Source organism: Zalophus californianus, chromosome 2 (assembly GCF_009762305.2).
Source record: "Zalophus californianus isolate mZalCal1 chromosome 2, mZalCal1.pri.v2, whole genome shotgun sequence".
NCBI lineage: Eukaryota > Metazoa > Chordata > Mammalia > Carnivora > Otariidae > Zalophus > Zalophus californianus.
This window is the reverse complement of record NC_045596.1, coordinates 117,354,625-117,380,026: the sequence shown is the minus strand read 5'-3', so window position 1 is coordinate 117,380,026 and position 25,402 is coordinate 117,354,625. Positions and strand designations below refer to the sequence as shown.

At 42.3% G+C, this 25,402-nt stretch overlaps 1 protein-coding gene across 3 annotated transcripts in view; it reads left to right on the top strand.

Moving 5' to 3' along the window:
* Positions 1–24,568, top strand: part of TBC1D9 (TBC1 domain family member 9) — a 114,886-nt gene extending 90,318 nt beyond the window's left edge. For 2 of the 3 annotated variants that reach the window (XM_027598309.2, XM_027598311.2), the window contains exons 14-21: positions 7,097–7,195; positions 7,343–7,411; positions 11,886–12,126; positions 17,365–17,430; positions 18,201–18,287; positions 21,054–21,128; positions 21,223–21,326; positions 22,410–24,568. In XM_027598309.2, the coding sequence (XP_027454110.1) occupies positions 7,097–7,195; positions 7,343–7,411; positions 11,886–12,126; positions 17,365–17,430; positions 18,201–18,287; positions 21,054–21,128; positions 21,223–21,326; positions 22,410–23,111 (1,443 nt within the window). In that variant the 3' untranslated portion in view covers positions 23,112–24,568. The remainder of the gene's footprint in view (positions 1–7,096; positions 7,196–7,342; positions 7,412–11,885; positions 12,127–17,364; positions 17,431–18,200; positions 18,288–21,053; positions 21,129–21,222; positions 21,327–22,409) is intronic. The other variant, XR_003520688.2, reaches the window with a different exon arrangement.
* Positions 24,569–25,402: the final 834 nt, after the last annotated feature.

Below are 25,402 nucleotides of genomic sequence, written 5' to 3'. Positions count from 1 at the left end.
CACAACTTTTAAAATAAAATCAAGGTAAATATATATTGATATAGGGCATTGTGCTTTGACTTTTCTGTGTCCTATCAGAATCAATGTCAAAAGACTGAGGGTCAGGTTGTGTTTTTATGCCCCTGTTACAAATGGTAGAACTCAAGAGAGGTTAAGTAGCTTGTCCAAGGTTTCCCGGTATGTTGGAGCTGAGATTCAGATCCCAGGTCTGTTGGTCTCTACTGCTACTCGTTATTTCTTACGTTTTAACTAACATGTTCAAGCTCGCTAATGATTAATCAGTTCATATGGGCTATTTTACATTGAAGCTGACGGAAGTGTTTTTTTGTCAACCTTCTCGTGTGACAGAGGCTTTTCTAGCCCTTTCTGCTAGGCAAAAATCTCGAAAGAGTTAGTACCTTGAGGAGCACAAATTTGGTTATAAAATAAGGGCCTGCTTTCTGACAAGGAGTTATGAAGGTGTTGCATGGATATGAGTACTGTCACGAGTTGAGAGTTCTTTAAAAATCAGAGGACCCTGGAGAGGCAACCCAGTCAGCAAACATGCGACTCCAACAAGCAGAGTCTTCACACTGACTTCATATCCCGATCCCTTCTTATCTTCCTCCTCATTCTTCTCTCCTCCACCTGAATACCACCACCCCACCCAACACATAAGTGAAGGAGACAGACAGATGCCGCCACCGCAGACGAAGGCAGGGGGAGTTTGCGGGAAGTACTCCTTCAGCTGTTTGAGAATCTATCACCCATCCCTTGGTCCCAGCCTCCCACAACTTCATGCTGTTTTTTTCCTAGGTCCAGAGGCTCACAACCCATCTGTTCCTCCTCTCACCCTGCCCCACGCTTCCAGAGCAGAGAGCCTCACTCACCTAGACACTTGGAGATTTTGGACCAAAGAAAGGACCCTTGTGTGTGAATGGTGTTCAGTCCTCTGGCCAACAGTGAACCCCATTCTGTATCCCAGGAAAATAAGTACCCCACAAATTAAGAAACACTTAAGAGGCACTTTCGAGCATAGTTTCAATGAAATACTCTTCTATAAAAACAGAAGCTATAGAGTTTGGATTTTAGAAGTGATGCCGCCTTTTTATTTCAATAAATGTCCCTGTGGTAGGCAGGTTTGTTCAGATCATTCCAGGGACTTATGGCCTAAACTAAGTTTTCTGTTTGTTTGTTTGTTTGTTTGTTTGTTTGTTTTGTTTTGTTTTTTAAGCTGCAGCATTTGAATATTTCTAGTCCTCTCTGGAGGATTTAGAAAGGAGGAGCCTATTGAACTTGGTGGAGACTGGCCTTGTGACCTCTTTCTCAAATCTGTGTCTGTTCTTCGTCATCCCTGTCTCCCCAGCCACGGAAGGGAAAGCTTGGAGGGATGCAGGAAATCACAGGGAGGCTGCCCAGCATGGACAAAGCTTTTGTCCACCCGGGAACGATGGTGGGGGCGGGAGAGGCCAGGGAATGTGAACTGGGGACTTGAGACGAACTGGTCCGCACATCATTCCTTTATCTGAGCCGCCTGCTCCTTGTCCCAAGTCCGTACGGCGAGAATGGGAACATTTGGACCACAGGAGGGGTGAAGTGGTACAAAATGAAGGGCTGAATGCCTAGTTGTTAGCTGGTGTAGGCAACCCCAGGGGAGTGGGGCGGAGCAGCAAGACAAGGAGGCTCTGCCGACATTGAAAATGCCTCGCAGCTCGTAAAAGACATTAGAAGGTAGATTGGAAAATTAGAAAGAGGCTATAGAAACATTCAGATAAAAATTGAGTGGGAGAAGAGATGTAAATGAGGTGGATTATTTTGTTTATTATTTAAGGAAGGGTAGATTTTAGAAAAATAAGATAATTTTAGGCTCCTTCACCCCATCACTAAATTCTATTTGTTAGGAAAAGAATTGTTACCTTAGTGAATTATTTCTTTTCATGGAGCTGAAATGTGTAGTGCCTGGGAGAGAGTATGACACCTAGGCCCTTGTTTCAGGTAATGAGAAATGTTGGCTCCAGGATGTACTGAGGCACCTTTTGTTTGCCCTATTTTTAGCATTTCATTCTTTTCTTTCAGAGCCCCTGCAAAAGGTGGGAGAGAAAGGGGGAGAAGGGGAGAGAGAGAGAGAGAGGGACCCAGTCATTCTCATTGCTCATTTTCCTTTAGACATTCTCCGGAAATAGCTAGTCAGGAACTTGGAGTCCATGGTTTCGTTTTAGGTTGAGACTGTTTGCGTCAGATGGAAGAGTCATTGTATTTCCATTGTGTTCTGTCTGTGGCCAGTCCCAGAGAGAGGGTCCTGCCTAGCAAACAGGAGGAACCATTTCTAGTTGAGGAACAACTAGATCTAGTTAATTAAATATCAATATACAGGGCTCTTTGAAGGTCAGACTTGGGGGGGAAATAATTCTCTCTTTAGCAGTCTGCAGAGATTATCAAGCCAATGTTTAATATTGATTACTATTATTGGTAGTTTATTTTTTTAATTTATTTTTTATTTTTAAAGATTTTATTTATTTATTTATTTATTTGTGAGAGAGTGAGAGCATAAGCAGGGGGAGCAACAGAGGGAGAGGGAAAGCAGGCTTCCCGCGGAGCCGGGAGCCCAATGTAGGACTCGATCTCAGGACCCTGGGATCACGACCTGAGCCAACGCTTAACCGACTGAGCCACCCAGGCGCCCCTATTATTGGTGCTTTATATTAATATATCTATCTCTAACAGCAGTTGTACAAGGACAGTTTTGGGGGTCTCATTTTACAGAGAAATAAACTGAGGTTCAAAGGACACGACTAAATTGTGTAGAGTCACAACAGCTAATTAGTCAAAGTATGTGAATTTGAATCAGATTTTGTGTAGTTCCAAAAATCTATGTTCTGATCTACATAGAGACAGGGAAGAACTTATTGTCGGATAGAATGGTAGGTCGTGGAGTTACGGAGCTGGTATCTGGGCCTCAGACTAGCAGCTCAGCCCCTGTGGAACTCTGGGTCACTTATTTAACTTCTGTGAACCTTGGTTTTCCCATTTGTAAAGTAGAAGTAACAGTACCAACTCACAAGGTTACTGTAAGGAGCCCACGACATGGCCTGTAATGGCTCTGCCAGTTATTGGTGCGATAAAAATTTAGTTTCCTTCTGTGTCACAACCAATGTTTTCTCGTTAATCAAAGGCATACTGTGGCCCAGTTTGAAGTAAACCCAGTTCTCTGTTGTTAGCATGTACTTTGCAATGAATACTTTACCAGCTCTGTGGACTTGGACAAGTCAATAGTTTTTGTTAAACTTCTGATTGCTTGTCTCTGAAATGGGGAGAAGGAAAGCGCTTTCTTCCTGGCATTATCATTGGGATTCAACGTATTCAGCAAGTATTTGTTGTACACTTATTAAATCAGCACTGTCCTCCACTCCAGTGGACACAGCCTCTGTGCTCATTTAGTAAGCGGGGCTGGGCTGGCAGCCGGGGGGGGGGGGGGGGGGCAGATAGGTATAAGAAGTAAAAACCAAGTATAAGGTAAAATGATAAATTCAAGAAGAAGCACAGCAGGTAAAAGTGGATGTGCCTTTTCTCTGCAGGTCTGTTTTTCTGGTGAAGTGACATTTAGCCAGGACACAAATGACATGGGGAAGCAAGCCCATGTGGTTTTTTTGTTTTGTTTTGTTTTGTTTTTTAAAGATTTTATTTATTTATTTGACAGAGACACAGCGAGGGAGGGAACACAAGCAGGGGGAGTGGGAGAGGGAGAAGCGGGCTTCCTGTGGAGCAAGGAGCCCGATGCGGGGCTTGATCCCAGGACCCTGGGACCATGACCCGAGTGGAAGGCAGACGCTTAACGACTGAGCCACCCAGGCGCTCCCAGCCCATGTGTTTTAGCAAGAAGCACATGCCAGGCCGAGGGGGCAGGCAGCGCCCAGGCCCTGGCTGGCGAGGGGGCCTGCATGACACGTTTGAGGAGCAGCAAAAGGCCACCGTGACTGGAGGGGAGTGAACAGAGGGGTGGTGGCAGGTGAGCAGAGAGGTAGCTGCTGGAGCAGGGAGCACGTGTAGGAGGCTAGGCCTTAGTGAAGACTCAGAATTTGGCCCGCTGTAAAGCGCCTGGAGTTTTCAGCAAAGTAGCGTCATCGGCCATAGGTTTAAGACAGAGCATTCTTGCTTGTGGGAGAAAAATAAAGGTGCAATGCTTCGAGGAAGCAGGATCAGTTTAGAGGCTATTGTAAGAGATAGTAGTGGTTTCTACTAGGGTGGGGACAGGAGAGGGGCTGAGCAGTGACCGGGAATCCCTAGGGAGTAGGTTTTGATAGAGGGAAGAGGTCTAAAGACGAAACCCTGGAGCTCCCCAGGGTTTAGAGATGGGGACGATGTGCAGAGGAGACAGAAAAGAAGTAGCCAGCAAGGAATGAGGAGAACCCAGAGGATGGGATTAAATGGAGCTAAAACAAAAGAGATAAACTTACGCCAAGCACCATAATGAGCAGTTTATAAGTGTTAGATCTTGTATTGCTTGGAACGCAGACCAGGCGGTTGTAACAAGAGACTCCAAAACAGAGTTAAACAAGATAGAAATTTGTGTGTCTTTCACTTTCAGTCCGCGTAGGTGGCTCAGGGCTGGTGTGGAGCCCAGTGGCATTAAGGACCCAGGCTTTTTCTTATCTACTCTTAAGAAATGTCATATCCCCACAGGAAGGAGATAGGGTGGGTGTGCTCTGCTCCTTTAATAAGCCCTTGTTCGTGAAATCTCTACTCACATCCTATTAGCCAGAATCTAGTCACCTGGCCACAACAAGCCACAGGGGAAGCTTGGAAATATCTTTTGCTGAGCATCTGGGTACTCGCTGAAATTTTGAATTATATACATGAAGGGAGAACAGATTGGGAAGACAACTGCCAGTCTGTGTGACAGCCATTAGGTACGTCTCACAGTTGACTTGGCTAGATAATGCTAGTCCTCATTTCAAAATTTCCAAAACTCAGTGTTCTCTCTCTATACCAATAAAGTCTTAAACTCACCAGTAATTTCTCAACTCCCTGATTATCACTCGCTTTTCAGATTGATCCATCACGTTCTGTCCTAAAATGTTACACCATAACTTCAAAGCCACTCTTTTACTTAGAAATAATTATAGATTCAAAGGGAGGTAACAAAGAATGGTACAAAGAAGTCACGTGCACTTTTCGTTCAGTTCCCCACCACCACCCAATGCTGACATCCCAAACAAGCTTATTCAGATTCCACCAGTTCCGTATGCATTCTGTGTGTGTGTGTGTGTGTGTGTGTGTGTGTGTGTGTGTCTATGAAGTTTTGTCACATGCATAGCCTTGCATAACTACCACCACAGTAAAGATCCTCAAGTGTACCATCACAAGACTCTCAAACTACCCTTTATAGCCACACCCACCCTTCCCTCACCCTATTGCTAACCCTGGCAAACATTAATCTATTCTTCCTCTCTATAATAATGTTATCATGATTAATACATAAACAAAATATGCAGTATGCATTCTTTTGAGATTTGCCTTTTTTCCTTCATCACAATTTCTGTGAAAAATAAATCCTAGTCATTTTGTATAAAACAGTTTTGGTGGTTTTTGTTTTTGTTTTTTACCCTATTTCTTGAGTAGGATTCTGTGGTACAGACGTACAAAGACAATGTTTAGGCCCCCTGTTTAACATACTCCTATAACTGTTACCCAGATCAATATGAGCACCCTAGAAATTCCCTTTGTGTCCCCTTCCTGTCACTGTCCATCCATCCAAAGTTAGTAATTCTCCTTTTTTTTTTTTTTAAGATTTTATTTATTTGACAGCGAGAGAGCACAGCAGGGGGAACAACAGAGGGAGAGGGAGAAGCAGGCTGCCCACCAACCAGGGAGCCTGATGCGGGGCTCGGTCCTAGGACCCTGGGATCACGACCTGAGCCAAAGGCAGATGCTTAACCATCTGAGCTACCCAGGCGCCCCTCTCCTGACTTTTAAAACCATAGGTTATGTTTGCTTTTGAACTCCATTCATAAATGTATAATTCCATTCATACGGAATGAGCTCTTTCGGTTCTGGTTTATTTTGCTTAGCATTATGAGTGTGAGATTTATCCAGATTGTTCATTTTCATTGCTGTGTAGTAATCTATTGTGTGATAATATCACAAATTATTTATCCACTCTACTGTTAACTAGCATCTGAGTGGTTACTTGCTTTTGGCTAATAGTGGCACTATGAATATTCTAGCGTATGACTTTGGGTAAAAACATACATACTTTTTGGGGAAGGTACTTAGGAATTTATGTGTCATAGGTGTATGTATCTATTCAGATTTAGTAGATACTGCAGACAGATTTCCCAAATGGTTGTACCAATTGATATACTCTGAGCAGCAACATATGAGGGTTTTGGTTGTACCATAACCTTGCCAACACTTGATATTATCTGTCATTTTTTTTCTTTATCCTTTCAATGTGTTGATCCATGACAGCCATTGCTTCCATGGTTCAAGCTTCATGCTTTAAGCAGAACTTCTTTGTTTTTCTTTTGCACCACTAGGAGATCTAAAACTTCATATATTCTTTCTTTGGCTTTTGAAGTTTCATTCAACAAACATTCAGGTAATAGGAGGCATTTTGGAGTTTGGAAAGGTAGCTAACCCACAGTGTCTGCCATCCAAAGACAGTGTAGGTTTCTGAACCGGGACAAATGCTATAGAGCTGGAGAACAGGAACAGGGAGCCTCACACAGACGTTTCTTCTGACCTCCCAGGCTAATAGTAAGCTTCAGATACTTCCTTTCTTCTTGTCAAGAAAATTCTTCCTTTGAAGCATTTTTTCTTACACAAATGGCCCTTATAGCCTTATTTAACCTTTTCTTCCCTATAAACTGTTGTTGATTTGAGCAACACTCATTTGACTTTGACATTTAGTTCAGTGGTTAAGAAGCATGAGAATTCCCTGTTACTTACTTATGGTTGCTAAATTGTTTTTAAAATAAATGAAGGCATAGTCTAGGATGTCTGTCATTTCATAAGAAATTTCTTCTATGTATCCGGCTTGTGTCTCCATAAATCTTGCATACATGATACTATGTACTTTAACAGATTTCTCAGAAATACTGTTATTGCTCCTTTCTAGAAATTTGGAACCATCCGGGCAGATTTGATTGAGCAGATGAGATTCAAACAGAGACTGAAGGTGATCCAGACACTGGAGGATACTACAAAACGGAACGTGGTAAGTCCTGTGAAAAATAGCAAGTGGCCTTCTTTCTCCATAAATTCCTGCTGGACAGACTGAGATGATTTAAAAGAAGAAAATCAGAAACTTTCCCAATATAATGTCTTTGAGATTGTGAAATTCATTCTGTCTACCTTCTTATAGGTCCGAACAATTGTGACAGAAACTTCCTTTACCATTGATGAGCTAGAAGAACTTTATGCTCTTTTCAAGGTGAGTTTCAAAGTAAATCCATGTACATTCAGGGGAATAAAAGAGTTCACTTTAATGATTCAGTCAGTTCTAGGTTTTTCTGTTAAACTGTTAAGGGACAGCATGAGGATCAACATGCATAAATATGTAGAGCTGAGAGTATGAAAATGGAATGCTTAATATGAAAAATAAGCATATTTTTATTACTCATTTAAGCCGATGTTTTAGCTTTGTTCCACTCCGTATAATATTTTAGCTGTTTCCTTGGACTTGACAAAGAAGGGTATTACTTTATAATACTCATTGGAATGATGGCAATTGAGTTTAAGTGCTGCCTGAAATTATTGTAAATTGTGATTTTTATATTAAGCTGTATTAAAGCACCCTTCGAGCTTTCCTATATTAAGCTATGTTAGAGCACACTGAAAAAAATATGTAGCTAGAGTAAGCATAAAGCTGTTCAGCTGTCTAAGGAAAAGCCTGATTGGTTAAAGTTCTGTGGTTTTCATTCCATCATTCAGCCCATACCAATCTTAGTCCTGAATGACAAAACATTTTATTAGTAAATAAAGCAAAGTAGAATTTTTTTCTTCTAGAAAAAAAAATACTCGTAACTGTCATTATCAACCTCATAGGCAAAGATGTGGTAATGAGCAGGAGAAAACCTTTAAAAGATGTCTTTTATGCTGATAACCCATTTTATCCTGATTTCTAATTGGGTAGCTTCTTGTTTGTAGTGCCTTTTACTGCCAGAGCTAAACATGACTATTTGGAGGACTGCAGAGGTAGCAGGAAGCATACAAGAAAAAGATCTGTGTTGAATACTAATAGATCTTAGAGTCAGAGCATGTGATAGCTGGGAATGTTTTTGCTAATATTCCTACTTGCGTGTTAGCTGCTTACTGAAGAGCACCACTATTTTATTTTATTTTATTATTATTTTTTTAAGATTTTATGTATTTATTTGTCAGAGAAAGAGAGAGAGAGAGCACAGGCAGGGGGAGGGACAGAGGGAGAAGCAGGCCCCCTGCTGAGCAAGGAGCCCGATGTGGGACTCGATCCCAGGACCCTGGGATCATGACCCGAGCCAAAGGCAGACGCTTAACTGACTGAACCACCCAGGCGCCCCACCACTATTTTATTTCTTCTTGTTTCACTGGGGCCTACTCTAGTGTCTCTGCCTGGCAGGTGCTCTGAACGTGTGTGTTGAATACATAGGTAAATTAGTGATCAGTTATTCATCTAGTATAATTTCTGCATGTTTCTGATGCGGGTGCAGAGAGGTTGAGGTTTCACGGCTAGTTAGTGATGCCCTTCATGCAGCCCAGCAGCGTGACCAGCAGAGTGGACACCACCCCCTCCCCCACCAGCCTCCATTTGGCACTTGATGGTGAAGTCTTTATAGTGTGCCAGCCCATTCATATTTTATCCATATACCGTAACTAACTGCTCAATGTAAGCTGGTTATCCATAAGAAAGGGTCCCTCTTGGTTCCATAAAGGAAAAATACAATGATCCAACTTGGATCAAAACAAAAAAATACAACGATCCAATTAAGATCAGATTTTAAAAGGATGCTGAGGACCAGAAGAAATGTGCTTCACGGGGTGATGTGGGGGTTAGAGCTGGGCTTTGGGTAAGTGAACAGAAGTGGGAATAGCAGCCGGAGGCAGCAAGACCATGAACAGTTAACAGGAAGGGCATTGATATTAGAAAGAGGAGGCCGCCTTTGAGGGACACCCGGGAAAGGAGGGCCAGGCTGGTTGTGCGGAAGTCCCAGATGCAGAGATTGCTGAAGCCATGACTTCTTAGCTGGGCACCCCTGCGCTCTCTGGTCAGCGCACCTTCAGGTACCAGGTGTGTCCTGTGGACCCTGAGAATATGCCTGAAGAAAGCACGCTGTTCTTAGACTCCAAAGCCCTGCCTAAGACTGTGTTGACAAACAGGAGTTCCCCAAATCTACGGAGCACCCCAAGAAAGAATCTGAGACTCGGTGTCAGGGTTGGGAAGGAGACTCAAGAGATAACTGTGGGGGGCGCCTGGGTGGCTCAGTCGTTAAGCGTCTGCCTTTGGCTCAGGTCATGATCCCAGGGTCCTGGGTTCGAGCCCCGCACCGGACTCCCTGCTCCGCGGGAAGCCTGCTTCTCCCTCTGCCACTCCCCCTGCTTGGGTTCCCTCTCTCTCTGTGTCTCTCTCTGTCAAAGAAATAAATAAAATCTTCAAAAAAATAAAAAGGTAACTGGAACCCAAGATAAAAACTTCAGTTATGGGGGCGCCTGGGTGGCTCAGTCATTAAGTGTCTGCCTTTGGCTCAGGTCATGATCCCAGGATCCTGGGATCGAGCCCCACATTGGGCTCCCTGCTCCGCGGGAAGCCTGCCTCTCCCTCTCCCCCTGCTTGTGTTCCCTCTCTCGCTGTCTCTCTCTCTGTCAAATAAATAAAAATTAAAAAAAAAATACACTTCCTTATGGACTCTCTTTTGAGTCTTCTGAACACTTTTAAGTGGTTTTAAATCACTTGAACAAACATTTGTTGAGACATCAGTATGTGTCAGACACTCTGCCAGACTCTTTAGTCCTTTAAAAAGCCAATTTCCAGGGGGTTTTCTGCAGATAAAAGGAAAGATGCAGTCCTCTCCCAAGGAGCTCATAAACTTGTCAAACCACTAAGCCTACATGGGACATTAATGTAACATTGTGTGTCAACTATACTCAAGTTAAAAAAAATAATAATAATAAAAAAGTTAAACTTGGAGGAAAAATGTGGAAAGGCTGCCACCTTGAGGCACGTTTGATGGAAAATGTAGTTCAAGGCCCCTTTGCCCTAGTTTCTCTTGAACTCTCTAAATGAGTCCTTTGATCCTTTTTGGTTGTCGGGGTCCCTGGTCCCCACATGATGGAGTATGGGAGCTTATCAAGGAACAGGCTCGTATTTTCCTGATGGTTGGGAGCACCATGAAAGTACCTGGACCCACATTCAAGCCTGGTTCCAGAATAACTTGAATGCTTTAGCTAGGAGAAAATGCTCTGGGCAACCTTCATCCATAGCTCAGGTAAAGAGGACCCCTCCCAGGGGCGGATCACCAACACCGTCCCACCCACAGAGGGCTGCTGGGCATCCCTTCCCGCTAGATCCTTGCGGCCTTTCTGATCTCAGCCTCGCCTGCCTCCCTCTGACAGCCTGCACTCCAACCTCACCCCTGCAGCCAGGAATGCAGTCCCAAAGCCCTGATGAACTCTGACCCGCTTCCTTCATTTTCCCGAGGCTGCAGTGCAGAAACCTGGCTTTGGCTCTGCTCCCCACCTCTCCTTCCTCTCTTGCCTACTCCCGCTCCTCTCTCTTTTAGTTTATTAGCTGTAATTCCCAGTAAACAACTGTGGTAGAGACATTTGGGCTTTGCTCCTTTCTAAGTGAGAGCAAAACTGAAGTACCACACACACGACGAATTCCCCCTTCACACAACTCCCAGGCAAGGGGGAAAGATCTGTTTCGAAAGTGCTTTTTTTCTGTTGCAGTATTTATACGTTACTGTCGTGAAATACTCAGACGGTACAATAGGGAATAAAGTGAAAATAAAGTCCTGCTTTTCATACCTCTCCCATTGCTCCCATCTACGCATCCAGAGCTAACTGTACATGTCGGGGGAGGGGTGTCCTTCAGGGCTTTTCTATTACGGGTTTTATCTTTGTGGTCTTCCTAGAGTGGATGCATATATCTACCAGAATCAATATGACTTCATGAATAAGAGGCTGCCTTGTTTCCAAGGACAAACAGGAAGCTTTTTGTTGCGTCCAGATCTCTAGTCTCCTTACCATAGCGATTCCTACTCATAATTTTTCTAAAGCTATTTTCAGATGTGCGCAATAAGACCACACGTTTGTAGCTTGAATACTGTGACTATGATATTTAAGTAATTTCAGTCACTGAGAGGCAGGGGGTGAGTGGGACACCACACTAGGAATTCAGAAACTCCCAATGTCATCACGCTTCTGCTCTGAGTAACTGGTTGGACGACCTTGTGAGAGCCACTCAGCCTCTGGGCTTTCTCACCCTCACCTAGAAAACAAGATGGTCAGATTGCTTAAATTACAGAGCCTTTTCAGGTTAACGTTCTATTTAATTTTTTTAAATAAAAATTTTTGTTTATTTTCATGGGATTTATTTTTTTAAATTCTCGTGAGTGTGTGTGTGAGAGGGAAGAACATAGGCGTACGGGCAGGGATGTTGGGGGGAGGGTCCCTTTCTTCACCTGCCTCCAGGAATCGAACTGGACCTTTCACACCAGATGTAAGCTGCAGAGGTGGTCCACGTGGAGTTAGTGGGGTGGTCGGGTGGAGATCTGTGTAGAACAACAGGAAGACAAGGAGCCCTGAGAGCAGACCAGCACCCTGGGAGACGCACACGGGTTGACCGAAAGCCTTTTTCCTAACGTCAGGCAGGGCCCTTTTCTTCCTGGTCGCATCCCCGATAATCCTCCCGTGCTTTCCTTTTTCAGGCAGAGCATCTCACCAGCTGCTACTGGGGCGGGAGCAGCAATGCGCTGGACCGGCACGACCCCAGCCTGCCTTACCTTGAACAGTATCGCATTGACTTTGAGCAGTTCAAGGGGATGTTTGCTCTCCTCTTTCCCTGGGCCTGTGGAACTCACTCAGAAGTGCTGGCCTCCCGCTTGTTCCAGTTATTAGATGAAAATGGAGACTCTCTGATAAACTTCCGAGAGTTTGTCTCTGGGCTAAGTAAGCATGTGCAGTTATGGCATGGCCTTGGAGGGGCTGATGGGGCAGTAACACCTGCCCCACTCCTGGTGGTCCTCAGCGCTGCCGTCAGGGCCCCAGCCCTGCACTGCCCGCAAAGATTGGGTTTAGAAGGCAGAGGAGCACATTTTAAAGTTTGCAAACTGCTGGTGACATTTGTTTTTAGTGAATGGATACACTATATGATTAAAGCATTTCCTTCTACATTGGTTAGTTCTCAGCCCTAGTTAAAATACCTTATCAGAGAATTTGCAAGACAGTAAAATGCCAACATAAACACTGAAACCACAGACTATGAAAGCTTACAAGAGAAAAAGAAGTATTTGGGTGGATTGTTTTTCTTTGACAAAAACTGTATTTCATAAAATTGTATAAAGGAATATAAAAACATTTCATAATGTTTTTAATAAAGGGCTGAAGAAACCACACAACAGTTCTGCAGTCTAAATGAAGGTCTTTTCTCTCCATTTTGCTTGGAGGAAGGCCCGTCCGTCGTGAGCAAGAGCGCCCCCATATAACAAGGAGCACGCGGTTTCTGCCTGTCAGCCTCACTGACCATGATTCTGTGTTAGCAGGACTGCCCTATGTTCTTTTGAACTCTTGTTCCGTTTATAATTGAGTAGAAAAGCTATAGGGGTGTAGAGCTTGGCCCGCCAGATACGAGGTTGTGGTCATAGCAGGCATTATGTCAGGCTGCCAGAATGAGAGAAGAAGGAAAAAAAAAAGTTGATTCTAATTGTGCCACTCTGTGACCTTGGCCATGGCCATGTACTTTAAAACAACATGCCCTAGGAAAGATGAAGAGGTCAGGTATAGAGCCAACGATGATTCCAAAAAGTGCTCTAAATCTTTAAGAAAAATGACTAGTAAAGCTTTGTGAAAAACCAAAATAATAAAAAAAAAATGACTAGAAGGTATAAAGGCCCCAGGAAGCTGATGGTTTTTAAAAAGGCAAAGGGGTATAAATGAGATGCTCTTAGGAAGGAAGAAATTATTTGTATAAAGCACTCATGTATGTGTTTAAAGGGGGTAGGGGACATGGAAGAACTAGCCTTTTTTTTTTTTAAGATTTTATTTATTTGAGAGCGAGAGAGAGAGCACGAGCAAGGGGGGAGAGGGAGAATCAGGCTCCCCACTGAGCAGGGAGCCCACCCGGGGGCTCGATCCCTGGACCCTGAGATCATGACCTGAGCTGAAGGCAGCCACTTAATTGACTGAGCCACGCAGGCATCCCCAGAACTAGCCTTTTTTTTTTTTTTTTAAAGATTTTATTTATCTTTCTGAGAGAGAGACAATGAGAGATAGAGAGCATGAGAGGGAAGAGGGTCAGAGGGAGAAGCAGACTCCCCGCTGAGCAGGGAGCCCGATATGGGACTCGATCCCGGGACTCCAGGATCATGACCTGAGCTGAAGGCAGTCGCTTAACCAACTGAGCCACCCAGGCGCCCAGAACTAGCCTTTTTTAAGTGCAGACGCTGTTCAGATGCTTTAGAATTCGTACTTGATCGCTAAATCCAAACAGTAGCCTTTTGAGGGGATAATAATGATAACTACCATTTATACAGCATTTACTCTGTTCCAGGCACTGCCCTAATGCTTTATGTACATTTAATCTGCCTAAGGCGCACAACTACAAAGAGTTTGAACCCAGGCATTCCAGGGGCACAATTAGTGCTGTTACTATTATGCTTTATTACCCACCTGCTTACTATTATCATCCCCATTTTCAGTTAAAGAGATGAAAGCTTTGAAAGTTAAATAACTTGCTGGGACGTTAGTTTTTAGCGAGTCAATACTTAATCTCTTACTGAACTGAACTGCGCAGTCAGTACCTGTTGGGCCCAGGATTCAAACAAGGGCTGTCTGTCCTGATCGCTCACCCTTTTCTCACTAGTCTATGCTGATGGCAAGCAGGATAGTTTTTAGGGAAGGAGGAGCCATCAACTTTTTAATACAGAAGTAACACATAAGTACCTTGCACTTTTTAAAAAAAGTGAAGCCGTCCAAACAGGGCTAAAGACCCCTTTGACCCTCTTCTAATCTTTTCTGCCCCAGGGTAACTACTTATTACCAGATTGGTGGCTATCAAAAGGAGATTTTTTTAAAACTTATCTTTTGACATGGATAAGGAGGAGGAAAAAGAGACCAGTTCTGCATGTAGAAAGTGATAGAAATAAATATAAATATTTAATTTACTTAAGTTCAGTGACTCCAGTAAGAAAATACTTTTAAAATCTTCAAGAAAGGAAAGAAGCTTGCAGTCTGGGATAGCGAAAACACTGGAAAAGAGTATTTAGCCTTCTCAAAATGCAATCGAGTTCTTGAGCAAAGTAAGCCTTGCCCTAGATACTTGGGAGGATGCTCAGAGCTGTTAGTTATGTGGGTGAATTATAGTCATGGAGACAGACAGAAAAGAGAGATTCTGTTCATGCTTTAAACACTAAAAAAAGAATTCTGGAAAAGACGGATCAGTAATTTTTGGGGGGCGGATCAGTAATTTTAATGTCAGTCCCCCGAAAGTTCCCTCTAGAAATTCATAAACAGGTGGTCTATATGGAATTAGAAATAGATTACTATCAGAAGCCACGAATGAGCTGTATCTCCTTTTCCAGTCGTGTTGCTGAAAGGCAGTCTCTAAATATGTTATAGATGTCATGATGCGGCTGGTCATTTGACAGCTAAAACTCATTATAAATGGAAAAGGTAGGAGTATATAGAAGTTGGTGATTGGGTGACTGGCTGAACACTGCCCCCCAGGTGGGATGGTTAATGAATCAGTTTCAACAGAGTTCTCTAGTACCTTGGGCTTGATATTTAATCTCTGATCATTTCTTCATTTGCAAATGAATTACTGTCAGGATTAAATGAAATACTTCTAGTAGAGTTCCTGGAAGGATGCCTGACTTAAAAAGGGTTAGTTATTATTGTTACTATAATTACTCTTCATCCCCCTCTACTGGACTCAGTCAGCAACTGAAGTCATGGAAAAAGAGGAGGCCAAATTAAAACTGGGAAAGAAAAAAACAAAACAAAACCCACTATTGCTCACCAAATTTTCCAACTAAAGTCTAACGTCTGGTATTTTGAGTATTAGGGATCTGAAAGAATGACTTCCTATGTGAAGTTGACTCAGTAAAGGCCAACCCTAGCAGTTTTATAACTGGAAAAAAAAAGGGAGAGAGAAAAGAGGCCTACTCACCAGATGTGTGGGCTACATGAAGCTGAGAAAGACAGCCAAAATGTTGGATGACAAAAATGAGATTTGAAAAAAAAATTCCCCATGAAGAAATGATTGGCAAAACAAATTGGTAAGGATAAACCAGAAATCCTAAATTTTAAGAAATGATTATGAGAAGGAAAAAAGGGGGGGGGGCACCTGGCTGGCTCAGTCAGTGGAGTGTGTAACTCTTGGTCTCGGGGTTGTGAGTTTGAACTGCATGTTGGGTGTAGAGATTACTTAAAAATAAAAAATCTTAAAAAAAAAACCTAGTTAGGGTTTTTACATATGGTATAGTGGGTTCAGGCATGGGATCTAGAGTCAGACAAATCTAAATCCAAATCCTGGGCTTGCCACTTACTAGCCTATGACCTTGAACACAGTACTTACCATCAATAAGCTCAACTTTCCTCATCTGTAAAATTCGGCTAATATTTATGTCCATCTCATAGAATTATTGTGAGAGAAAAATGAACTACGCATGTTAAGTAGATAGCATGGGACTGAACACAAAGCAAATGATTAATAAATGTCTGTCATTATTTTCATGATAAGTATTAGTTGGTGTGCAAACATCTTGAGGTTTAGTTAACCACGTGGTCAATATGAAACTCCACAGTGAAAGAGTATAAAAAATTGAATGCAGACTCAGGGTATATTAGTAGTGGAGTCAAGAGTATATCCACTATTCTCTGAAGTGGACAAGAGGCTTCTGGAACTCTCTCCAGAGAGATATTGATTGACAAGGTGACACGTAAGGTGGATGTGCATAAAAGTAGGGAAAGGTATACAAACTATGTCACATGAGAAAGTGGAAAATAGATAAACTTGCCTTGAAAAGATAAGCTTGAGGGAGACCGGTGTGTTATCCTCAGAATCTGAAGGGTCGTTGTATTGAGGCAACAGACCTATTCTGTTTGGCTTTAAAGAGTAGAACAAGGGGGGAAAAAAGCAGTTCTAAACCTTTTTTTGAGTCATGGACTCTTGGAGATCTAATAAGGACTATGGACATTTTCTCCCCCACAAAATGACATACCCACATAGAGACAAAATTTTACATTTTAGGGGCTTCCTGGACTTTCTGAAGTTGAGATTGCAGGTTAAGGATCCTAAGACTAAAAAATTGCAGAAGAACTTTCAATTAATTTAAAGAATACATTGGTGGAATAGAATGCCCCTGGTGGTGACGAGCTCCCTGTCCCTGAGTGTCCCAGCAGGTGCTAGACTCTCCTGTCTTTTGCCTGTCTTTTGTGGAGGAGGGGAGATGCCTACATTTAGGGGGACATCGGACAAGACAACCCCTGATGTTCCTCCTAACCCAGATTCTGTGATTCCTCTTTTCCCAAAGCTGATTAATCTTCAACTAGGTGCTCTGAGGCAAGATATTTACAGAGGATTTTCTGATTCCTGAAATACACATGGACTTTAAAGAAAGAAGTAACAGTTCTTTTGATTGAAGTGATGGTGATATAGTGGCAGTAGATTAGGAGGAATTAAACTGAAGAAACATTTAGGAGACCCCAAAAACAACTAAAAGGGATTTTTACAGTGAGTAATTGGAAGCAATCTCAAACATATGAGATTATTTCTGAATTCCATTAGAGTGTTGAGACCCAGTCATATGATTTTTCTTAATAATAACACCTTTATTATGTGCCAGGCACTATTCTAAGCGTTTTATACATGTTAGCATGTTTAATTCACACATTCCTTTGATCCTGATGTCAAGACCACTGGTAGAATCTTCTATTTATCGTCCGTCCTTATATAGGGGAAACTGAGGTACAGAGAGGTTAACTCTCTGAAGGGCATATAGTAAGTACAAAGGATTTGAAACCAGGCATCCTGGTTCCAGAGCTCTTAGCCCAAATATGTGCTGGCCAGACCTGTTACCCAGTGTCTTGATTTCAATTTGCAAAAGGTAGACTTTTCAAGGGAATGCTAAGCCCAGAGGGGTCAGTAGTACACACAATACATTCACATTGGGACTTATGTGATTCTAGGTGCTGCGTGCCACGGGGACCTCACAGAGAAACTCAAGCTCCTGTACAAAATGCACGTCTTGCCCGGTAAGTGAGCTACACAGAGGAGCTCATGGATCTATACCAGGACCCGGTTTGAAATCTCTTTTTTTGATATTTAGAATCACTCACCGGTCACTGAGGATGAACGGAATAGTAATTAACCTACGTAGGTTCCTGAATCATGTGCTTGATTCTGTGGTCATTTTCCTGTCTGAGGTAGGAGTTGTAATAGAAAAGAGCAGACTTCTGCAAGAGAGAGAATAGTATTTGGTAACTCATGGGATACAAGGGTTGTGAAAGAGAAGAGAGGGTAGGAACCTGAGATTTTGAGTTTAGAAGGAGTCGTTTTAACACAGAAACGAGTGGGAAAGTTGGAGACGTTTTGAGCTCAGATTTTAAAAGGTTGGCCTGTAGCTTGGATGTAGCTAGCAAATACTTAAAAAAAAAAATGAGGGATTAGCATTAAGGATAGAGACAGGGTAGAACTATAGATTTGAGAATTATCTTTAATTGCATACAGTTTCCTAAAATTTGGTTTGTGAAGCAGCATTTCACAGAATTTAGGAGAATCTTAAAAAAAGGAAGATGTAAAGGGACACTGTGGTGTGAGGTTGTTAAAAAGGAAGATGAAGTGAAAAATGGAGTGAGCTCCCCGCCCCCCATAAGGCGTTCAGGGCCCCCGGTGATGTGCCCCACTCCACCTTTGTAACTTCAGCTTCTCACCCTGCCCCTTGTCACTTCTTTAACAATTAAAGCACACTTTCACTGAGTCACCGCTCTGCCAATTTGAGAATTACCTCTCCTCCTCTCTCTAGAGCCATCCTCTGATCAAGATGAGCCAGATTCTGCTTTTGAAGCAACTCAATACTTCTTTGAAGATATCACCCCAGAATGTACACATGGTAAGTGACTTTCCTCGCCAGGGGTACTATATTTCTTTTCCACAGAGCCCTCTGTCATTGGAAAAAGTTGCCTCCAAAGCCAGTCAATCAGAGAAGTATACCAACCCAGTTGCCTAATATGTTACTTTCTTTTCACATTTCTGAAGTCGGGCAACCAACTACTGGGGAGTGGGTACTTGAAGGGTACTGAAGGGACCATATACACCATGTCCCCCTGGCTTAGGGAAAACATGGCCCAAAGAGCTATTTATTTTACTCCACTCTCCCTGCTATAGTCTGGCTCATTAAGGACATCATCCTGTTATTATGCTGCTATCCAAAATCAGGGCATTTCTGCCAGAAAGAGTTCTCTTATTTCTGTCTTTGCTCTGTTAACGGCCATCAGCAAACTTCAGCCCGTGGGCCAAATGTGGCCCACGGTCTGTTTGCACAACCTGTGAACTAGGAATGGTTTTTACATTTTTAAATGGTTTCCAGAAATCAGAAGTAGAATAATAATTCATGATAGGGGAAAATTATATGAAATTTAAACTTCAGTGCCTAGAAATAAAGTTTTAAAGCTGTTCATTTATATATTGCCTCTGGCTGCTTTCATCCTACAGGGGTAGAATTGAGTAGTTGAGACAGAGACAGTATGGCCCTGCAAAGCCTAAAATATTTACTCTCTGGCCCTTTACAAAAAAAAAAAAATGTGCTCACTTCTGCTTTATGTAGTTGTCAGATCTACATAGACGCGATTCAACTCATTGTATATATCTCCAAATTTATATATTGTCATGTCCTCTTTGTCTCGTATGAATTTAAGCAGCGTCTCTCAGCTTGCTGCTGCAGTGAGTTATTTACCTTCTCATCCATCATCAGTGAAGCTTCATGATTTCACCCAAGTCCAAAAGTAAATGTGGTTGCTCCTGGGTCCTTTTGCCTCTTAAATTTGCCATTCCAAAATAAGCAGAGTTTAGACCAGCTTTTTATTATTATTATTGGAGTATAATTAACATACAGTGTTATCTTAGTTTCAGCTGTACAACGTGATTTATTCTGTACATTACTCAGTGCTCATCACGATAAGTGTAGTCACCATTTATTATCAAACTGTGTTATTATGATTGAGTAGAAAGGGGTGAATCGGATCCAGTCTTATTATTGGCAATACGAGTTGAGGGTAGGATCTGTGGACAGAATGCTACTCTGCTGTTCTGTATATTGTTACCCAGGTGACCTCAGGTAGGTCCTGGTATTTCTGAGTCTCAGTTTCCTTCTGTGGAAAATGGAGATGGTAGCTGTCCTCTTGGGTGTAGATTGGATTTAATGAGATAATATAGGAAGGCTTTTAGCATAGTGTCTTCACATGTCCTACGATATTCTTGGCTTTGTTAGCAATAGTATTTTGGCTGCAAAATGTGAGCCCTATCTTTCTTAGTAAACACTCATTTCAGAAAAGGATCCACTTGTTTCAGAAAGCTTCAGCAGTGCTCACATGCCAATAGCATTTAATAATGATCAAAGTCACTTTTTAAAAAATGTTTTTCTAACTCCAAAATTATTATTGCTTTGTGTTAAAATTCTAAAAATATAATATATAAAATAAGCTAAAGATAATCTTAAAATTTTATAATACAAAGATAACAGTATCTTGAAATATTTTCTGTCATTTTTATTCATATAACATGTATGTCTATTATAAACCTGGGATCAAACTGCCTATATAGTTTTGTAGACTACTTTTTTCATTTAAAGTCCAGTGAGCATATTACTATGTCATGAAACAGTCTCTGGAAACATGGTTTTTAAATGGCTGTATTATATCTATTGCACAAACTTACCATATATTAAATATTTTTTAATATCTACTGGTTTCCTAAATCACTTTCAACATTAAGAGGTGAAGAACTTCTTGGTGACAATATAGTACATTGTTCTCGCTCTGTCTTAAAACCTGCTGAGATTAACCTGATGCTCAATTCAGTGAAGGTCCCATATCCCAAACCAGCCATCTTTTGGTTGATTGAAGAAGTGCTAGAATGCATTCTGACAGCTGACAAATGGAATGGGAATGGGGGTTATATACCTCTCCTTTTTGAAGTCCTTATGTGCCCTGTGATGTCCCGTTTTAAGAAGAAAAAGAAAAACAGTTATAAGTGGTTTCCTTGAAAGTCCTATCTTTGAAATGCCAGATTAGGAATGTGAGGAATTTTGTAGGATTTTTTGGTTTCCCTTTTATCAACATCGATTTTAATTTCTTTTTTAAAAAGTTCTTGATCTTTTGCAGGGCCTGACAGAAAACCAGGCTCGTGTATACAAAGTTAAGATGATGTAACAGAGAGGGTAGGGAAATCGACATTCACTGGGCCATCACCACCATTTTTTTAAGTACGGAAGACTACATCACATCATTCCTTTAATTCCTAATTCCACACTGAACGCCACTTGTGAAAAATAATTCTGGGGGAAACCATTACCGAGAAATAGGGCTGTCGGATAAAATAGGGAACACCTAGTAAAAGCTGAGTTTGAGATAAATAAAAAAATCATTTCTTTAGCACGAGTGTATTCCATGTGCTCTGTAAGGCTCACTTCTACTAAAGTGTTCTTGGTTATTTATTTCAAATTCAAATTAACTCCATGTACTGGGTTTTGGTTTTGGTTTTGTTTTATTTTGCTGAATAAGGCAACCTGACCTAGAGGCTTTTCTGTTTTCTACCACAAATGCTGAATCTGTGGGTTTGTTGGATAACCTTGTAATCTTTTTCTTCTCTTTCTTGGCAGTGGTTGGGCTGGATAGCAGAAGGAAGCATGGTGCAGATGATGGCTTTGTCACAGTGAGTCTCCAACCCGACAGAGGTAAGGATGCTCTCCTCCGCATGTTTACCTTACTGCGGGGTGGACCCTTGTTTCTTGACCTTTGAATACTTATTGCTTGACACTTGGGTTTTAGGGAAGAGGGCAAATTCTCAAGAAAATCGTAATTATCTGAGACTCTGGACTCCAGAAAATAAATCTAAATCAAAGAACGCAAAGGATTTACCCAAATTGAATCAGGTAAGTGTTTAACATTTCAGTTCATTCATTTCGAACCTTGAAGCTCTGTTTTCCAGTCACAGAAAGATGTAGCGTTAAGTCCCCCTCAAAGAGAATGGTAACTCGGTATTTTAATTGGGATCTGTGTGGATCTATTTTGTGCATGTTTCTGTGCATCAAAAATAGGCTCAGTCATGAGAAGGTGACCCCCGCAGAGAAAATGTGAATCACAAAATAATCAGTTTTGAGGGTACAGGCATTCTCATTTCAGTTATTAGAAATACCCTCAGATACTCAAAAGACAAGCTCATGCTGTCTGCAAATTTCTGTGCTCGGCTATAAAGATACCTAATACACTTTCTCCTTAAAACGCTGAAATGTCGCGAGGCAGATGAAACAATATAAATAATTGTAACACAGGATGCCAATGCTGAGTTGCCTATCAGGAGAGCAGATAAATCCTGTGGGTGGGGAGTCCAGGGACACCAGCAGACGTGTCATGGGAGGGGGCATTGGAGCCTTACCGCGGGCTGCATACCGAAGTGTGGAGACATGAAATGAGATGAGGTCTGGGGTTTCCTTACGATGCTTAACAGAGGATAAAAGAGTTAGTGGAGCAACTGTCTGACAGTCGTTCTTGACCTGGTGACCGGTACATGAAGGTTTATTATTTCATTCTTTCTATGTTTATGGACGTTGGAAAAATTTCAAGTTAAAAAGAATGGAAACATGAGTAAAGAGACTTTAAACAACACGTCAATCCATCCGACATCTAGGACTTTTCAAGGGTCTTTCAGGAACCTTATTTTTTTTTTAAGATTTTATTTATTTTATTTGACAGAGAGGGAGAGACAGAGAGAGAGCATGAGCAGGGGGAGCAGCAGAGGCAGAGGGAGAAGCAGGCTCCCCGCTGAGCAGGGAGCCCGACTCGGGGCTCGATCCCAGGACGCTGGGATCACGACCTGAGCCGAAGGCAGACGCTTAACCAACTGAGCCACCCAGGTGCCCCCTAATATCAAAAAGCTTTCCAGCCCGCTTCAGTCCTGCCTCTGTGCTTCCCATGAAATGGTCACATCCTTTGTGTTTTTCCGAATCGCTTTTCAGGGGCAGTTTATTGAGCTGTGTAAGACAATGTACAACATGTTCAGCGAAGACCCCAATGAGCAGGAGCTGTACCACGCCACGGCCGCGGTGACCAGCCTCCTGCTGGAGATTGGGGAAGTCGGCAAGCTCTTTGTCACCCAGCCTGCAAAGGAGGGTGGGAGCGGGGGCAGCATCCCAGGCATGCTCTTCCCCAAGAAAGGGCCCAGCCAGCCTTACGTGGTGGAGTCTGTTGAGGCCCTGCCGGCCAGCTTGACGGGAGAGGGTGAGGAGCACTCACTGGGAGGGCAGATGGAAGACATTAAGCTGGAGGACTCCTCTCCCCGGGACAACGGGGCCTGCTCCTCCATGCTGATTTCCGATGACGACACCAAGGACGACAGCTCCATGTCCTCGTACTCGGTGCTGAGCGCCGGCTCCCACGAGGAGGACAAGCTGCACTGCGAGGACATTGGGGAGGACACGGTCTTGGTGCGCAACGGTCAAGGCACGGCAACACTGCCCCGGAGCACCAGCCTGGACCGGGACTGGGCCATCACCTTCGAGCAGTTCTTGGCCTCCCTCCTGACTGAGCCGGCCCTGGTGAAGTACTTTGACAAGCCCGTGTGCATGATGGCCAGGATCACCAGTGCAAAAAACATCCGGATGATGGGCAAGCCCCTCACCTCGGTCAGTGACTATGAGATCTCCGCCATGTCAGGCTGACACCTGCGCCTTCACTGGGGATGGGTTGGGGAGGGAGGGGAAGGGTTTTGTTTTTGTTTTTGTTTTTTAAATGTTCTGTGTTGGGGTTCCTTTCTCCCTTTTAAATTAAATATTTATTAGGACCCGGCTTGAAGCCTAGTGTTTTCATAATATAATACAATGAAAACTGTTGGAGAAATATTTAAACACCTCGATGTAGGTACAGTACGTTGTCTTAGGGGGAGGGGGATTTCCCAGAACACAGTTTATTCAGTGAATTCCCCCCCCCAAAAAAAAAGATGAATCTGTCCGTGATATGTGTGTATTTTAACTTCTTAATCTTGCTGTTGAGCTGTATACATGGTTTAAAAACAGTGCTGTTTAACGCTAAATAAGGCAGCAGCCATTCGTATTTGGGCTTTCTAAATGATACTAGACCCATAAGGAAAATGAAATGCCATGAACACAAGAATGTTCCCAAAAGGAAAAGAAACTGTCAGCTGAGGCAAATCCTATACCATCTTAGGGGGCATTCAAAATATTTTTTAAGATTTGAAATACATTTCATAAAAGTCCTCTATTCAAAAATCCTATTCAATAGATGTTTCCTTTCAAGGAGGAAACGTCTGAGGTTCTAAACAATTATGAACGTGTAAATGATTTTTACATAGGCCAGAATAACACTTCTATTTGATCAATCCAGACCAATACCAGACTGATTTTGCATTAGAAAACTGTTCTGATTATTTAAGTCAGCTGACCAGAATTCAGGGAAAATGAACAGTCTTTTGTTACAGAGAATCTGAAAATGGCAACAAAGAAGACAGAGGGCTCTGGATTTTCTTTTTCGCCCCCCTCTGGAAAGAGTGAAAGTACTGATGCTTCTGATACTGGATCTTCAGCTTCTTGTTACTCATTGCAAATAAAGCAAAAACTAAAACAAACTTTACCATTTCTATACTCTACATAGAATCAAGAAATTATGCCATGTATTGCCTATGATCATCTTTCCAGTTAAATCGATGTAAAGTAGAGATCATGTAAACTTAAAAAAACAATCTGCAAGATAACGTACCTGAATGTTTTAAAGCAGAACTTGTCACTTTATTAAAAGAATAGTATGCTCTATCTATTTCCTGAATGGATGTGGAAAAGAAGATTAGCGCACCTGCACTTTGGATTCTTGCTTTTTTTAAAATTTTATTACTATTCCAGTTTTGCCTTTTACAGATGTTGAAGGTTTTCTCTCCTGTTGAATCATCATCATGGTCACATTTTCTTTGCTTATTCAGAGTGTTCGTTTCAACACGTTCCTTTATGATGCATTGTGTTTTTATGTTAACTCTTGCTGCTGTTTTTTATTTTGTTTACAGAATGATTTTTAAACTGTCCAATGAAGTAGTGTTAACCTCAAGTAGGACAAATGTGAAAAATAAAATACATCAAATATCCAGATGTGGCTTTTATCTCAGTGCTTGAGTTCCTAGAACTAAGGCAATAACGTGACTCTTTTGACAACTTTAGGGGAGATTCTATTTGGACAACCATTTGACTAAGTAAACCAGCGCTTACAGGCAAATGTTTTGAGATGAATACAATATGTAGTGATGTGCGTGCGAATGGGTGTGTTTAAAATAAGAGAATGCTTATCAGTTATCTAATTATTATTTTTTGTAAGATTTTATTTATTTATTTGACAGAGACACAGCGAGAGAGGGAACACAAGCAGGGGGAGTGGGAGAGGGAGAAGCAGGCTCCCCGCCGAGCAGGGAGCCCGATGTGGGGCTCGATCCCAGGATCCTGGGATCATGACCTGAGCCGAAGGCAGACACAACCGACTGAGCCACCCAGGAGCCCCAGTTATCTAATTATTTAACTTACCCTGCATAAGAGATTAAAGGATGAAAATCCCTCTGTTTCATCCTCATCAGTACACTGTAATACCATTTAGTTTGTATCTAGTTGAGTAACTAGTCATTTAATTTATTTACCTTTAAGACAGTTACACATTATTCCATCATGTGTTTCTACCTTTAGGGGCGCCTGGGTGCATCAGTTGGTTGGGCATCTGCCTTCGGTTGGGGTCATGATCCTGGAGTCCTGGGATTGAGCCCAGTGTCGGGCTCCTTGCTCGGCGGGGCGTCTGCTTCTCCCTCTCTCTCTACTCTTCCCCCTGCTCGTGCTCACTCTCTCACTCTCACTCTCTCAAATAAAATCTTAAAAAAAAAAAAAGAAAGAAAGAACAATAAAAATCCAATACTCTTTGCTCACCTCTACCTTGCCAAAATCAAAGATGGATTTGGGAGGGGAAT